The 18,333-nt window shown below is 38.1% G+C and overlaps 1 protein-coding gene across 1 annotated transcript in view; it reads left to right on the top strand.

Moving 5' to 3' along the window:
- Positions 1–5,080: 5,080 nt before the first annotated feature.
- Positions 5,081–18,333, top strand: part of LOC105463672 (ankyrin repeat and ubiquitin domain containing 1) — a 32,616-nt gene continuing 19,363 nt past the window's right edge. Inside the window, exons 1-2 of the mRNA XM_011710890.3 lie at positions 5,081–5,691; positions 7,348–7,491. Coding sequence (XP_011709192.2) covers positions 5,602–5,691; positions 7,348–7,491 — 234 coding nt within the window. The 5' untranslated portion in view covers positions 5,081–5,601. The remainder of the gene's footprint in view (positions 5,692–7,347; positions 7,492–18,333) is intronic.

Genomic DNA, 18,333 nt, shown 5'->3' with positions numbered 1-18,333 from the left:
ATTCATTACATTTATTTTGTTTAGCCCTAGTATTTGACCATTTTTAGCCCTTTTTCCATGTTTAGCCTTAGTATTTGACCATTCTCTTTAAACAGAGCTTCCTTGTTTATTAGTTACTTAATTATTGTATTTGCCCTCCCCTGATTCCCTACCTATTCTTACTCTCCTCTCCACCCCAAAGACACATACACACATATACACACTACACTGGAAGCTCCATGTCTTATTCACTGCAATAATCCAGCACAGAACAGTGCCTGACACATATTAGGGGCTCAGTGCTGTTCAGCTTAGAAAATGATACTCAGAAGTATGTCACTTTGGCATACTGAGTCATTTGAACTAAAGAAAACTGGAAGGTCCCAGAAGCAACCTCAGAAGCAAAGTCTCTTTTGACCTTCTCCTGCCCTCTGGTTTCCCACACTCCCTCCTCCCCTGAAGGGAGTCAAAAAAACCAGTATTCCTCTTCCCCAAGGCAGGTCGTAAAAACTCGACTCCTCACCTCTAATGTAAGCTATAAAACCTAGAAAGGTGACTCTCTCCCTTCTTCCTTAAAGACCCTCATTCCAGAGGGGTCCTGTCCTATACCTGGGAGGAAGGGGTGCTACAAAGAGAGGCCAAGAAGACTATGAACAGACAGGCCTTGCTGAGTTTTCCCCCTCAGTCAATTACCATTAGATTATATCCCTTTGTCCAATTTCATTTCTACATGGCTGTTCATTCTTCACATCAAATCTAAGCATTAAAATGGACAGTTTTCCCTGAGTCTTTGAATCTTCATTTCTGAAGTCCCCGTGTCACTAAAACTTTGATTGAATAGATTTGTTACGCTTTTCTCTTATTAATCTTTCTTTTGTTATAGGAGTGTTGGCCATGACCCTTATGATGGATGAAGAAGGATACCACAACTTTCCTACAGTGTGCATGTACTGAATGAAAAAATGAATTAAGAATATATCTTATCTCAGATCAAATGTGTCTTCACCTCCATACCTTCTATTTTATTTGCACCTTTCTTACACTTCATCCTACAATATGGTCACTGGACCAGGTGTTTTGGACATCTGTCATCTTCCCTACTCATAGCAAATCCCTTAAGATCATATTTAGGACCAAATCTTCCAAAGACCTAGCATGTTCCATTGCATGTAGGAGGTCCCCAGTAGGCTAATTAACTTAGTTTTACCCCTCTTGGAAAAAGAAAAATAACTCAAAAAGGGCCTCTAGATGCTAAGGCAAGCTGTTCCTAAATTGCAACTGAGAGAATCAAGTGTAATCTTTATCATTTTAAGCTGTCTCTAAACTGCTATGAGTTTTTCAAGTCTACCTGTCATTTCATTGTTACAAGGCAATTTTTAATGATATTAATCTAGCTTGTCTATTCATCCATTGTGAGGCTCTGGGCTAGGCCACTGGGGATACAAAGGAGAATAAGACACTGCCCCACCATCAGGAAGCTCACAGTCTAGTGGAGGAGGCTGTCACTGACATAATAAATCGATGCAGTATAAAAGATCCTATAGTTAAAGAATGTATGATGCAGGAGGGGAATCGAGAAAAAAAGTCAACTTCCCTGGGGACATCAAGAAGGCTTCTTAGAAGGGCTGCAAGTTGGACTTTTTTTTTTTTTTTTCATTTTATTTCATTTAATGCATTCACATGGATCAAAATTTAAAAAGAATAAAAAGATAATATAAACACTCTATTAAGTCCTGGTGAGGATGTGGAGAAACAGGAACTGAACTCTCATTCATTACTGGTGGGAATGCAAAATGGTACAGTCACTCCAGAAGGCAGTTTGGCAGTTTCTTACAAAACTAAACATCCTCTTACCACATGATCCAGCAGTCATGATCCTTGGTGTTTCTCCAAAGGAGTCGAAAACTTCAAACAAAAACCTGTATACAGGTATTTATGCGAGTTTTATTTACAATTTCCAAAACTTGGAAGCAACCAAGATGTTCTTCATTGCCAAGATTGGGGGACAGGCAAAGGAAGTGGGGGATGAATAAACAGAACACAGAGGATTTTTAGGGCAGTGAAACTACCCTCTATGATGCTATAATGGTGTATACAGGTCATTATACATTTGTCAAAACCCATAAAATATACAACAAGAGTGTTGTACAACACCCTAGTGTAAACTATGGACTTTGGGTGATAATGATGTATCAATCTATGTTCACCATTTGTAAAAAAAAATGAACCATTCTGGTTCAGGATTTTGATAGTTAAGGATACTGTCATATGTGGAGGTAGCAGGTATATGGGAACTCTCTGTACTTTCCACCCAATTTTGCTGCGAACCTAACACTGTTCTAAAAAATAAAATAAAAATAAAAATAAAATATATTTAAAAGAAAAATATAATACAATGAAAAATATTGTCCTCACCCTTGATGCTTAAGTTTCCTCTCCACAGGCACCAAATTTTCTAGTTTTCTGAATATATTTCCAGGGATTTTGAGGTATACGCACAAAACAGATTTATATCTACAGATATAGATATAGGTGTGATTTTTCCCTTTTTTTCCACAAATGTCAATGTACTGCACACTGTATTTTATACCTTGCTTTTTTCATAAAATGATATACCTTAAAGATTTTTCAATAGTGGTATAGAAAAGACTTCTTTGTTCTTTTCAATAGCTGTATAGTCTTGTATGAATGAAAAATAATTTGTTTTAATCAGTTCCCTATTGATGGACATGAAAGGTGTTTCTAATCTTTTGCTATTACAAACAACTCTGCAATGAATAATGTCATATCTAGATCATTTTACAAATAAGCATATAAATATTTGTAAAAATAAAGTCCTAAAAATTAAATCATTGGGTCAAAGAATATGTGCATTTGTAATTTTAATACATATTTCCAAATTTTCCTTTATATAGGGTTGTACCAAATCACATTCCCTATGGCAAAGTATCACTGGAACAGACTCAGCAAGAGTGTGCAATCAAACTTTTGGATCTTTTCCAATTTCCTGGTAAAAAATGGCATCATGTCCTTAAAATGCTCTTTATATATTAAATGCACCTTTTACATGTATGAAGAATTGCAGGTATTTTTCTTTTCTTTTTTTTTTTTTTTTTTTTTTTTTGAGGTGGAGTCTCACTCTGTCACCAGACTGGAGTGCAGAGGCGCGATCTCAACTCACTGCAACCTCCACCTCCTGGGTTTAAGTGATTCTCCTGCCTTAGCCTCCCGAGTAGCTGGGACTACAGGCACCCGCCACCACGCCTGGCTAATTTTTGTATTTTTAGTAGAGACAGGGTTTCACCATGTTGACCAGGATCATCTTGATCTCTTGACCTTGTGATCCGCCCGCCTCGACCTCCCAAAGTGCTGGGATTACAGGCTTGAGACACCGTGCCCGGCTGCAGATATTTTTCTAACTTTATTTATCCCCGGCTTTATGTCAAATTATTTTTCCATGTAGATTTTAAAAAATAGTTGAATTTATCAATTTTTTTTACAGCTTTAGGAACTTTGGTCACAGTTAGAAAGGTCTTATTACTCAAGATGATTGAAAAATCTCCTAAAATATAAGAAGACTTAAAGTTTCCATGATTCAATTTTTCCCATTTAAATTTTTAAACTCGTTTTAGACTCGTTTTTAATTTCTCCTGCTGTAAGGTAAAAAGTAAGGCTCCAGTTTTTGTTTTTGTTTTTTTCAGGTGACTACTTGGTTAATCCATCATTATTAATAATTTATCTTATTTCCCCACTCTACCTCCACTGATGTTAGATGTCACTTTTACCATACACTGAATTCTTGTATGTATTTGAATCCATTTCTATGCTTTCTATTTTTACCTTGATTTCTCTGACTCTTCGTATGCCAGTACAATCCTGTTTTAATTACTGTAGCCTTATATTAAATTCTCACATCTAGTAGGTGAGTGCCCCCTCATTACTCTTCTTTCCCAGAGTTTTTCCAGCTATCCTTGCCTGCTTTCTCTACATGAATTTTAGAACCATCTTGCTTACATAAACAAAAAAATCTTGCTGTTATTTTTATTGAGATAATATTAATTTATAGATGAATTTAGGAAGAATTGATGACTTTAAATAATTTTGAACCTTCCTTCCAAAGTTATGATATACCTGCCACTTGTTCAGCCCTTTTTTTATGTTTATTGATTGTATTTTTATGTTTATGTTATACAGCTCTTACACATTTCTTGTTCAGATTATTCTTTCTCTCTTTCTCTCTCTCTCTACCTCTCTCTCCACTCCTCCTTCTTTCTTTCTCTTTTTTTGGAGACAGAGTCTCACTCTGTTACCCAGGCTGGAGTGCGGTGGTGTGATCTCAGCTCACTGCAACCTCCGCCTCCAGGGTTCAAGTGATTCTTGTGCCTCAGCCACCAGAGTAGCTAGGATTACAGGTGTACACCACCACACCTGGCTAATTTTTGTATTTTTAGTAGAGACAAGGTTTCACCATGTTGGCCAGGCTGGTCTTGAACTCCTGACCTCAAGTGATCTGCCCGACTTGGCCTCCCAAAGTGCTGGGATTACAGGCGTGAGCCACCACACCTGGCCAAATTTTTTCTTAATACATTATCTTTCCTTTTAAAAATGCAGTATTTTCTTCTATTATATCGAACAGACAGATTCTTGCTATGTTCCCCAGGCTGGAGTACAGTGGCTATTCGCAGGGGCAATCAAAGCGCATTACACCCCTAAACTTCTGGGCTCAAACTATCCTCCCATCTCAGTTTCCTGAGTACGTGGGATTGCAGGCATGTGCCACCATGCCCAGCTTATTTGCTCACTTATTGAGGGGGTTTGAAATATTTTCCACCAACACTAAGAGGGGGTCGAAGGAGATAACAATGGGAAATTGTTCTAAATAACATAAAGGCAAGGATTAAAGAAAATACCAACTATATTGTGTTGCTACTCAGCAGATTCTATTATAGAGAAATCGGAAGAGAAAGCCACAGAATGATTTGCCTACACATTCATCTCCCTGGTGCAAGTGGGTATTGTTCTGTACCCTGTGGCAGGATTATAAATACTGCCAGAGAACAAGTACACAAAGTTGTTATGGAAACCAGAATGTTTCAGCTCAGAGTTATTTACAGAGAACTTTCAGGATTATCACATTCAATAAAATCAGCTCTTGTTTTGCTTCACCCTGTGCTAGTGCATCCCAATCAAATATCTATTTTTAAGGGTTCTTCAATCAGCTGTACTTAAGTACATAAGAATTCAGGAGTCAGTTGACAGGGACCACATCACAGAAGTATAATTTATGAGTAGGCTTTTTGTATCACATGCTTGAAGCTTGTCCATACTTGCCTCAACCATTGTCAAGTCTGCTGGTTTCTGTAATATAGGAATAAGGTGGCTATTGACTACTGCCTTCAGCAGATAAATACTTCCTCCACTGTAGCTGGTGTCTGTGTTGCCTGATACTGTGGCACTGTGGGACTAGGCTCTTCACATTCTGCAACTTACCTTTGAGGCTAGACAGTGACCGCTGCCTCTGGCTATCATTTTTGTCCTTAATTGTGAACTGGAATTTTTCCAGCCATCCCGGAGGAGCTTTGAAAAAGTTGGGTATTTTTTGTTTGAAAAGGTAATTGTACAATGAGGATTTTCATCGCTTTTGAAGGATCTTTTGAACCATTTGATGTTTCAGCAGATGAAACTGTGGAGGTTGTCAAGCTGATGATAAAGGTATGTACTTCATTCCCAAGCCATCAAAATGTATATTAATTTTAACAATGCAGTGCATTTAAAAATGTACAAAGGGTAGAGATGCTATTGGGCACATTTTCAGCAAAAACGGAATGAAAATTATTTGAAAATACTATTATTTGCTTACACAATAGATTTATAAGAAGACAGTAACTCTGGTGGCATTAGACAAGAAAACAAAGAGTCAGTCAATTCCCAAGAAAACAAAAACAAAAGTCTGACTTCTTTTTAGGGAATGTGTGGGTTGTGCATAGGCCAGATAATATTATTGCAATTCTTCATAAAAGGACAAAAGCAAGACACTAACTTCAGGCTATATAAGTGGGATATGCCAATCATCAGATAAATGTCTTATTTGGTGAGCAAACAACTACAAAGAACCGAAGGATTTTGGAAGCAGAGAGGACTTTAGAGAACTTGTGAGCTATGGCTTCATTTCACATTCAGGAAAAACTGAAGCTCAGAGAGGTTGACTATCTTACCTAGGATCACAAAGCCAGAATAAGAAATAACTTGTGTACAGTATCTTCCTTATAAATTTCATGTAAATGTTCACTCTAAAGTAAAAAATTAAGCAAAATATTTAGTTTCTGGTCATCAAATATTTAACTTGGAGACGGTCATGCCTATTTGCTAAGCAGCATTTACCGAACCATAGTTACATGATATTCAGATTATTATGATGACTGAAATCTAAATCTTGTAACACAAGGGACCTTAACCTCTATGTTTTACGAATCCCTTTGAAAGTCTGGTGAAGTCTATAGACTGCTTCTCAGAATGTCTTTAAATGCATAAAATAAAACAGATATAATAGAAATGAAATTTGTTATATTAAAATACATTTTCAAATATTAAAAAGCCCAAATGTATGATACAGTGACATGTGGACTTCCTAATTAACACATTAACTAACAACTCTAGCAGCTCATCTAATAACTCTTGTGTTTTCTTTTTTTTTTTTTTTTTTTTTTTTTTTGAGACGGAGTCTCGCTCCGTCGCCCAGGCTGGAGTGCAGTGGCGCGATCTCGGCTCACTGCAAGCTCCGCCTCCCGGGTTCACGCCATTCTCCTGCCTCAGCCTCCCGAGTAGCTGGGACTACAGGCGCCCACAACCGCGCCCGGCTAATTTTTTGTATTTTTAGTAGAGACGGGGTTTCACCGTGGTCTCGATCTCCTGACCTTGTGATCCGCCCGCCTCGGCCTCCCAAAGTGCTGGGATTACAGGCGTGAGCCACCGCGCCCGGCCTGTGTTTTCAAAATACAGATCAGTAGAAATAATATTTTGAAATATTTGCAACAACTATAATGTGATATGAAAACATCTGTGACTTCTATTGCTGTCAGTCACAGGTGCAGCGACTACTCCTACCTTAATTTGCTGCCTACATGTGTAATTGAAAGAAAATCTTAATTTCATTTAGAGTTAATACAATAAAGATGTAGTTTCTTCCCATCTAAATTCTATCCATAAACGTTTTGGAAGTTCTCTAAGTTAAGAACCTCTATTTAATACTTCTTCCGTTTGTCCCAATTATAATGCCCAGAGGAAAAAAATGTAAAGGGAAAGAGAGTACATTTCTGGTCTAGTAATGTAGAAATGTACTGTTTTCATCATATGCTATTGATTTTTAAGGATTATTTCCACATTCCTCTCTCTGAAGACAAACAAGGCAGGCGGTATCTGGAGTTAATGTATGCTGGAGCCGCTCTAAAGGACAGTTGGAGTCTTGCTGATGTTGGAATATCTTTCTGCTCAACTCTCAAATGCTTTGTTAAGGTATGATGGTCAGGATAACATTTGTCTAAGATATCTATCTCATTTTGAACAAAGTTGGGGATAAGTTAACCAAAGTAATTCCATAACTTAAAAAGAAATTGTCTCTTTTTGCCTTCTCCTCACTTCCATTTGTATAACGGGTCTTATGCATGCTTTGTGCTGTAAGGGGAAGTAAGATATGGAGAAGGGATAGAGTTGCCCCCTTTTTACTCTTCTTCCTCTTGCCTCCCCACACCATTTATTGCCTGCCCAGTCCTGCCATCACAAAACCAATATGAAAACAAAGCCAAGGGAATTCCAGATCTGGAATTTGATGTGGGAATAAGAGCATTAGATCACTTCAGTGGGGCCACAGTGATTACCAGCACTGAAATGAGGAAGAAGAAATTCTCAGTAGCAATAAGAATGAAAGGGAATTTTCTACATCCAAATCCAGCCAAAGTAGCCATTCCAATTAGGTGTACATGCAATAAAGATTTTTTTCATTTATAGAGGGTCTTTAATCAATGGTGCTTAACTTAAGATGCACAGTTGGGCTTTAAGAACCTTAAAAACCCCTAAAGTTGTAATATAAACAAAATTAATGTGCCTGGAGATTTTCTGAGTCTAAGATCCTGTATGTACAACAATTTTTTAAAGGAATGAGTAGTCCAAAGAATTTAAACGCTGCTGCTCTAGGGAAGAAGTATTATCCTGTATTAGTGCTTTACCGTATATAAAATTATGAACCTTAAGAAACTTAGTAAAGTATACATTCTCCACTAAATGTGGCACCAAGTTTCTCATATTTAACATTTAAAAAAATTATGGTAGTCAAAGTTAACTCTTTCTTTTAATATGTGTTAGTACTTGACTAAATGGATGTTTAAAAGTAATACTCTGGGCCAGGTGTGGTGGCTTACACCTGTAATCCCAGCACTTCGGGAGGACAAGGTGGGAGGATCACGAGGTCAAGAGATAGAGACCATCCTGGTCAACATGCTGAAACCCCATCTCTACTAAAAATACAAAAATTAGCTGGGCGTGGTGGCACACTCCTGTAGTCCCAGTTACTCGTGAGGCTGAGGCAGGAGAATCACTTGAACTCGGGAGGGGGAGGTTGCAGTGAGCCGAGCTGGAGCCACTACACTCCAGCCTGGGCAAGAGTGAGACCCTGTCTCAAACAAACAAACAAACAAACAAAAACAATATTCTTCAATATTTATTATTAAGTAGGAAAGACAAGTCACAGAATAATGATCATTGGATCATCCCATTTACGTAAACAAAAGACCATATTTACAAATGTTTTTAATGTTTTCTTTTCTCCCTCTTTTACTCAGAAAATGGAAGTAACATTACATTTCAAAGCAGACCAAATTACAGCCATTTCTAAATGTCTTCTCTTTATATCTTTAAATATATTTCCATACTATGTTTTTGGTGCCGTACAGGATCAGCTCTCTAAAATTTCCCAGAATTCTGTAATGCCAATCATAAGGTTCAAGACTTTTTATTGTTTGCTTGCTTAGAGATGGTAGTGTAAGTTCAATACTAACATTTGAGCTGACTGGAAGAATCTGATGGCTTTTTAGGGATATAGACAAAGTTTTTAACAATATAGATAGGATACTTTTATTTAACTAAGGACTGATTTTATTTTTATTATGTAACATTTTAAAATTTATTTTTGACTAGGTAGTATGTTCACATGGTTCTCAATTCAAAAGGAACAAAAAGATACACAGTAAAAGTCTCCTGGCCGGATGTGGTGGCTCACACCTGTGACCCAGCAGTTTAGGAGGCTGAGGTGGGTGGATCACCTGAGGTCAGGAGTTCGAGACCAGTCTGGCCAACATGGTGAAACCTTGTCTCTAATAAAAATACAAAAATTAGCTGGGTGCGGTGGGCACACCTGTAATCCCAGCTGTTCAGGAGGCTGAATAGGAGAATTACTTGAACCCAGGAGGCGGAGGTTATAGTGAGCCGATATCACACCACTGTATTCCAGCCTAAGTGATAGAGTGAGACTCCATTTCAAAAAAAGAAATAGAAAAAACTCTCTCTCCTCTGGCCCCCAGTTTCCCTCCCCAGATGCAACCTATGTTCACAGTTTTACTTACAAAAACATTTCCTAAATTCTGCCAATAAAGCATCATATATCACAGTGATGCAAGCTTCACGCTGAACTCTTTTACCTGAAGTTTTAAACTGCTAATTCTATAAATAGAAAGCAGGGGTAAAAGAGGTTATTCAATGCAACCAACCTGAGCAAGATGGTGAGACCCCATCTCTACAAAAATATTTTAAAAATTATCCGGGTGTGGTGGTGCACACCTATAATCCCAGCTACTTGTGAGGCTGAGGCAGGAGGATCAATTGAACCCAGCCTGTGCAAGAGAGTGAGACCTGTCTCAAAAAAAAGAAAGGAGTTTATTCAAGAGAGCCAGGGCAGAAGTCACAGGACTGGACAACACACAGAGTTTGATTAAAAACGCTCAAGTTCCCTGAAATTTTACTAATTGTACTCTTCATTCTGTCCAGTAGAATCACATTTAGATAATATCCCGGGCCTCAAAGAGTGCAGTCATACCAGTTCTATCACGCTTGATCTATCTCAGGTTACCAAGGCTGATTTCCAAGTCATGTTAGTCACTTTACTGAATAATTAAATCTATATACATTTAAGTAGTACCTTTCCTACTTAACTATGTTTAATCATGTTACTTTGTGAAAGTTAGTTTGCCTTGAGAGAGATGGAAGATGCCACAGTAAGGGAGGGAATGAATCCCTGAAGTGCATGTCTTTATCATCTCTAAATTTTGGTACAACTTAGAAATATCATAATGTGAACCCAAAACTTTTGTAAAGTTCAAAAACTTGGCAAGTAAGTGGTTTTTCTTTCTAAAAAGGTACAAGTAGATATTATGTCTCACGAAATAAATCCAAAATAGTTGGCTTCTTTATAGTGCTCATATTTTTGTGTGCTTACAAGGTTCTGCTTGTGTGAAAAAGAGGGAAATAGAACTAGAAGTACCATATGACCCAGCCATCCCATTACTGGGTATATACCCAAAGGATTATAAATCATGCTGCTGTAAAGACACATGCACACGTATGTTTATTGCGGCACTATTCACAATAGCAAAGACTTAGAATCAACCCAAATGTCCATCAGTGACAGACTGGATTAAGAAAATGTGGCACATATACACCATGGAATACTATGCAGCCATAAAAAAGGATGAGTTTGTGTCCTTTATAGGGACATGGATGCAGCTGGAAACCATCATTCTCAGCAAACTATCGCAAGAACAGAAAACCAAACACCGCATGTTCTCACTCATAGGTGGGAAATGAACAATGAGATCACTTGGACTTGGGAAGGGGAACATCACACACCGGGGCCTATCATGGAGGGGGGGGGATTGCATTGGGAGTTATACCTGATGTAAATGACGAGTTGATGGGTGCTGACTAGTTGATGGGTGCAGCACACCAACATGGCACAAGTATACATGTGTAACAAACCTGCACGTTATGCACATGTACCCTAGAACTTAAAGTATAATAACAAGGAAGGAAGGAAGGAAGGAAGGAAGGAAGGAAGGAAGGAAGGAAGGAAGGAAGGAAGAAGGAAAGAGAAAGAAAGAAAGAAAGAAAGAAAGAAAGAAAGAAAGAAAGAAAGAAAGAAAGAAAGAAAGAAAGAAAGAAAGAAAGAAAAAGAGGGAAAGACACTGGATAAATACAGAGATTATTTACTGTGAAATACATTCTTTAAATAGTCAGTACTTTTTCCAGCTTCCCTGTATATTATGCTTTTCTTTTAATGGCAATATAGACATATTTGGAAAAGAAATGGAAATAGGGGTAATACAAGAATAGTGGGAAAAGAACATTGTATTCTCACCACTTCTATTCAACATAGTGTTGGAAGTTCTGGCCAGGGCAATCAGGCAGGAGAAAGACATAAAGGATATTCAAATAGGAAAAGAGGAAGTCAAATTGTCCCTGTTTGCAGGTGACATGATTGTATATTTAGAAAAGCCCATCATCTCAGACCAAAATCTCCTTAAGCTAATAAGCAACTTCAGCAAAGTCTCAGGATACAAAATCAATGTGCAAAAATCACGAGCATTCCTATACACCAATAACAGACAAACAGAGAGCCAAATCATGAATGAACTCCCATTCACAATTGCTACAAAGAGAATAAAATGCCTAGGAATCCAACTTACAAGAGATGTGAAGGCTCTCTTCAAGGAGAACTATAAACCACTGCTCAACGAAATAAGAGGACACAAACAAATGGAAGAACATTCCATGCTCACGGATAGGAATAATCAATATCGTGAAAATGACCATACTGCAGAAGGTAATTTATAGATTCAATGCCATCCCCATTAAGCTACCAATGACTTTCTTCATAGAATTGGAAAAAACTACTTTAAAGTTCATATGGAACCAAAAAAGAGCCCGCATTGCCAAGACAATGCTAAGCCAAAAGAACAAAGCTGGAGGCATCACACTACCTGACTTCAAACTATACTACAAGGCTACAGTAACCAAAACATCATGGTACTGGTACCAAAACAGAGACATAGACCAATGGAACAGAACAGAGCCCTCAGAAATAATACCACACATTGACAACCATCTGATCTTTGACAAACCTGACAAAAACAAGAAATGGGGAAAGGATTCCCTATTTAATAAATGGTGCTGGGAAAACTGGCCAGCCATATGTAGAAAGTTGAAATTGGATCCCTTCCTTACACCTTATACAAAAATTAATTCAGGATGGATTAAAGATGTAAATGTTAGACCTAAAACCATAAAAACCCTAGAAGAAAACCTAGGCAATACCATTCAGGACATAGGCATGGGCAAAGACTTTATGATTAAAACACCAAAAGCAATGGCAACAAAAGCCAAAATTGACAAATGGTATCAATTAAACTAAAGAGCTTCTGCACAGCAAAAGAAACTACCATCAGAGTGAACAGGCAACCTACAGAATGGGAGAAAATTTTTACAATCTACCCATCTGACAAGGGGCTAATATCTAGAATCTACAAAGAACTTAAATTTACAAGAAAAAATCAAACAACCCCATCAAAAAGTGGGTGAAGGATATGAACAGACATTTCTCAAAAGAATACATTTATGCAGGCAACAGACACATGAAAAAATGCTCATCATCACTGGCCCTCAGAGAAATGCAAATCAAAACCACAATGAGATACCATCTCACATCAGTTAGAATGGCAATCACTAAAAAGTCAGAAATCAACAGGTGCTGGAGAAGATGTGGAGAAATAGGAACACTTTTACACTGTTCGTGGGACTGTAAACTAGTTCAACCATTGTGGAAGACAGTGTGGCAATTTCTCAAGGATCTAGAATTAGAAATACCATTTGACCCAACTATCCCATTACTGGGTATACACCCAAAGGATTATAAATCATGCTGCTATAAGGACACATGCACACGTATGCTTATTGTGGCACTATTCACAATAGCAAAGACTTGGAACCAACCCAAATGTCCATCAATGATAGACTGGATTAAGAAAATGTGGCATATATATACCATGGAACACTATGCAGCCACAAAAAAGGATGAGTTCCTATCCTTTGTAGGGACATGGATGAAGCTGGAAACCATCATTCTGAGCAAACTATTGCAAGGACAGAAAACCAAACACCGCATGTTCTCACTCGTAGGTGGGAATTGAACAATGAGAACACTTGGACACAGGGTGGGGAACATCACACAACAGGGCCTGTCGTAGGGTGAGGAGAAGGGGGAGGGATAGCATTAGGAGATATACCTAATGTAAATAACGAGTTAATGGGTGCAGCACACCAACATGGCACATGTATACATATGTAACAAACCTGTACGTTGTGCACATGTACCCTAGAACTTAAAGTATAATAAAAATAATAATAATAAAGGAACATTGTATTAACTTTTCCTTCTTTGAAAAAGAACTCTTATGGAAGCCATAATCAATATTTTCTATGGTATATACCTCCAATTTCTATTAATACAGGAGTCAGTCCTGACCATTCATTGCTGATGCTGTTGCATTTCACTGTGTTCCTATAAACCATGGCATGAGGCACTGCAAAAGTCTATGTTTTTGTACAACATGTAGAGGCACTATCACTTTTGCCCCCTTCATTTTAACCTGTGTGATCATGGAAATGATTGCTTAAGTTTTGTCCACTGTTTTCACCCAGTGCTTAGAATAGTACCTGATAAGATACATAGTAGGCTGTACATAAAGAGATATTGATAAATGAATTGATAAGGGTTTGAGAGGTAAAGTATGGAAATTAACAAGATGGTATATGATTGTCTGCAATTCATAGCAAGGTACTGAGATGCATTTCAGGGATCCATTCCTTCCCTTACTGTGGCATTTCCCGTTTTTCTCTACTGTTAGGGCAAAGCTCTCCCCAGTATTCTTGGTTTTTCCCCTGACCAACATCAAGGTTCTTAGTTGGAAGCAGCAGAAACAAAGCCTAGATAATTTAAGCAGAAAATAAATATTGAAAAGCTATTGAGTAGTTTTCGGAAGACTGGAGAATCAGTCTTAGAGATTATGCAGCCAGAAACAACATCTAACGCATGCCCCGGAACTAATCTAGGAAGGTCACCACTACAGACAACACCGAGCCCTTAAAGCAGGCACTGGACATGCTGCCAGCCCTGCTGCCAGGCCGGCAACTTCAGAAATGCCATTGCCCACAGACTTTCCTGTGTCTGTTGCTTCTCTGCCTTAGTGGCTCCTGATTCAAAGTGGGGGTAGATAGGCAGGTCTGATTGGGAGCACCTTGTCACATGTCCATATCCTACTGCAAAGGGGGCCACTATCCAGCAGGTTGTGCTTTTCAGAGTGTGAAGTGGGCTCAGCCTCCCTAGGACTCCTCCTGGTTGCCCTGCCTCCTTCTATAACCAGACTTGTACCAACCAAGTGCTGGAGTCAAAACATAGTTAATCCCTCCTGACATCCCTGGAATGTTGTGAAAAAGCTGTGTTATGCTGAGAGAATGACTATAGTACCATTGAGTAGATATCTATCAGATAAGTTAGAGAAGTTTGTACTATCTTGACAAGTCTAAAATTGATTCAAAATGATAAACATTTTAGCTTTCAAAAGGTACTGTTAATGTATAAACACCAAAATCCAGGAAATATATATGTGGTTTTACATTTATGTATTTTTATACACAAAAGCATGTATAAACATGTTTCTTTAAAATTTACACATGAAAGCATGTTTCTTAAAAATGGCCCTCTTTTCTAAAATGAGCCATAAAAAAAGGTATGAAAAGAATCTGGCGAAGAAAGGTGTTCCAATTCGGTGTCCAAGACTCCACGGATAATCTCTCCAGAATGACTACAACAGAAGAGGAGAAGTTTATGAAGACGTCTCACTGGAATTCATTCGGTTCAACAAAAACAAACATTATTTCCCCTTGTGTTCACTCTGGAATAGTTCAGCAAGCTTCTGCTTACTTAGGGCTGTAACTCCAAAACAGCAAAATATAAAAAAGCACAACTTGAGAAAAAATATAGCAGTACATTCAAAACTTTCATTAACTTGTTTTCTTTCAGTAGGTTCTGTTTAGCTTTTCTTTTTTATTGTTAAAGTACATGTATGACTGTACAGTAAGTTAGCATTTGTTTTTTGAAGGTAAGCATGGAATTATTCTCATGAAACAGAATGTATTTGTTTTTATTGAAAAGTAAGATACTTTGTGTATATCTCTTGTGTTGGTTTGTTTGCATCTCAGTTTGTTTATAAAGGAAAAAGTCGAATTTTGTATATGTTCAACAATGATTTGTGTATGGTATTATTATTTAATAGCATCTGACTTCCTTGGGTGTGACTGATCAGCCTTCTCTGATTCAGAATACTTGGGGAGGAGTATCACGTAGAGAGAGAGGTAGAGAGATGCCTTCTCTTATGTGGATAAGGTGGGTTAGCAAGTTGCTATTAATTGACATCTACCTACTCCCTCGTCATACAACCAAATGAGGAAGTATCGACAACCAATGTGCCTCACTAGAACTCAAAATGGGTTTTCCCATAAAAACAAGGTTTATACAAAGGTGAATATGTAGAGTTTAAAAAGTAAAATGAGAACTACGTTATGGATTAAAAAGGCCTGGGATGTGATTCAACATTTATTATTTATGTGATAAAAAGTTCCTGAATGCTAAGAAAAATGAACAGACTCTGCAGGTGTTAATTTTCTTGAGACTTAAGAATCTGGCTTCATTAATAATTAGTAATATTTTCTTCCTTGCACTTTTTATTTTCATCTAAAGATTGCCAGATCAGCTGGGCACAGAGGCTCACTCCTGTAATCCCAATAATTTGGGAGGCTGAGGTGGATGGATTGCTTGAGGCCGTGGGGTCCAGACCAGCCTGGACAACACAGCTACGCCCTGTCTCTACAAATAATAATTTAAAAAGTAGCTGGGTGTGGTGGCGAGTGCCTGTACTTGGGAGGCTGAGGCAGGAGGATTGCTTGAGTCTAGAAGTTTGAGGTTACTGTGAGCTCTCATAGTGCCACTGCACTTCAGCCTGGGCAACAGAGTGGAACCTGTCTCAAAAAAAAAGATTGCTAGATACTTTGCAATTCTCCCTTATTACTTGTTCCAGAGTCAGTTATATGTATACTAAGTCATAGATGCTTATCTTTATAGATATAAATATATGATTATTCATATTCTGAGAAGCTTCTTTTCAACTTATCTAACCTCATACACCTAGTTAACTTAAAGGTGACTTGAGAGCTGGGAATGGAGGCGAATTCTTTCCCCAGCTACTCAGGAGGTGGGAGACTGCTTGAGCCCAGAAGTTCAAGATCAGCCTGGGCAACATAGCAAGCCTTAGACTCTTAAAAAAAATTTTTTTTTTTAAAGAGTGACTTGGGTCTCTGTTATTTTGTTTGCATGTTATTCTATTTGCATTTATTTTGTTATTTGTTTGCATTTAATTTGTTATTTGCATTTAATTCTAAATATGAATTCGGAATTTTTAAAGAAATAAAAAAGAGCTATTATATAAAATATAATTTTTCTCTCTTTCCCACTATCTTTTTATTCAGTTTTCATAGGAATTTCTGCCTGCCCATAAATATTATCTACATTAGCTTGAACAGATACTTGCTTTATGGAACCATAGGAAAGCACGGCATGGCAAAAGTGAAAGGGTGAATCCTGTGTCCTTTAAATCTGTATTTCATGGGTTTATGAGAAACTATGATGAAAAATTGTTCTAAGCACTTTAGGCTTAGTGGGCAGCTCAGCTTGCTGATCTGGCTTTATGCGCAGCCACAGAGGGACCAAACCTGTTCCTAATCACTTCAGTCACTGAAATGGGCCCTAGATCAAAGTATTGTAGCCTTAAATTTCATCAGTAACACCACTCCTCAAAGGCTTTTTCAAAAAGGTCTGCATGTTGGCCATATTACTGCTAGGTGTTATGTGGGAGGGGAGAATGCATTTAATGTATTATAAGTCTGCAGGAGGCAGGGGCCCCTGGAGAAACCAGAGAGGGATTCTGATGGAAAAAATAGAGGAAGGAAGCAAAGGAGGGGCAAGACAGCATTGACAGGTTGGAGCCCCTTGAAGAACCTGGAGGCCAGATACCAGGTTCTGAGAGAGTCCTGCAGTCGTGGGCATTCCGTGATAGCGCCATGCACTGACATCCGCCAACCCAACAGCAGGCCGTTGCAGAAAAATATAATTGTCCTGAATCTGCTAAAGAGGAAGTAAAGTCAGTTTCATTTTTCATGAGAAAAGTGGAAATGATAATAATCTTTTCCTCCCCACCTGCTTCCCGTTTTTCCTATTTGCTGTATTTTGAATTTGGGTTTGACTTGTCTAAACCTGTTGTTAACAGAAGGATTCATATTTTCCTCAAACTTTCCATCTTAACTCTACTTCAGATATCTCAGTTCTACTTGCTTTCCTACTTAGATTACAAAATGAAAGAAACAAAAGAAACTTTTCTAAACCTATATTTAGTATTTCCCTTTTTAAATAGTAAAAGTAGGCCAGGCGCAGTGGCTCACACCTATAATCCCAACACTATGGGAGGCCAAGGTGGGAAGATCACTTGAGCCCAGGAGTTTGAGACCAGGCTGGGCAACATAGTGACACACACACACACACACACACACACAAAAGAAAGAAAGAAAGAAAGAAAGAAAGAAAGAAAGAAAGAAAGAAAGAAAGAAAGAAAGAAAGAAAGAAAGAAAGAAAGAAAGAGAAGGAAAGAAAGAAAGAGGGGGGGAGGGAGGGAGGGAGGAAGGAAAGAAAGAAAAGAAAAGAAAGGTAAATAATAAAAGTAAATATATGTTGCTTTTAAAACAGTCAAACCATATAGACAATGAAAAGCACAAAATGATAAGCAAACACTCCCCTCCCACTCTCAACTCAGTTCCACTTGCCAGGAATAACCTCTCAGGAAAATAATAATAGTAATAATTGACTGAAGATTTCAAATCCACAGTATTCCAAATTAAAGTGCGGCATAACAGAGGAATGTTTTCTAAACTAACACCTCCATAAGCACAGGATGGATATAAATTATCAACACTCTTATGTATCTGGGTCTGTAGACTAAGAAGTCAAAGGATCTCAAAGCCTTTCCAAGTCTTCTTCACTTCACTCAAACAGGGGGACCTGTTAATATCTCAGGACATAAGAGCTAGACTCAGACCAGAAGGCAGAGAACTTAACTGACTATTGCTTTCACATTAACACCCATGTCATGGAGCTAGAGGTGCTCAAAGCTACCCCCTGAAATGCTTGGCCCTCATCCCAACCTCCAG

Source organism: Macaca nemestrina, chromosome 2, assembly GCF_043159975.1.
Source record: "Macaca nemestrina isolate mMacNem1 chromosome 2, mMacNem.hap1, whole genome shotgun sequence".
NCBI lineage: Eukaryota > Metazoa > Chordata > Mammalia > Primates > Cercopithecidae > Macaca > Macaca nemestrina.
This window is presented reverse-complemented; position numbering and strand designations above follow the sequence as displayed.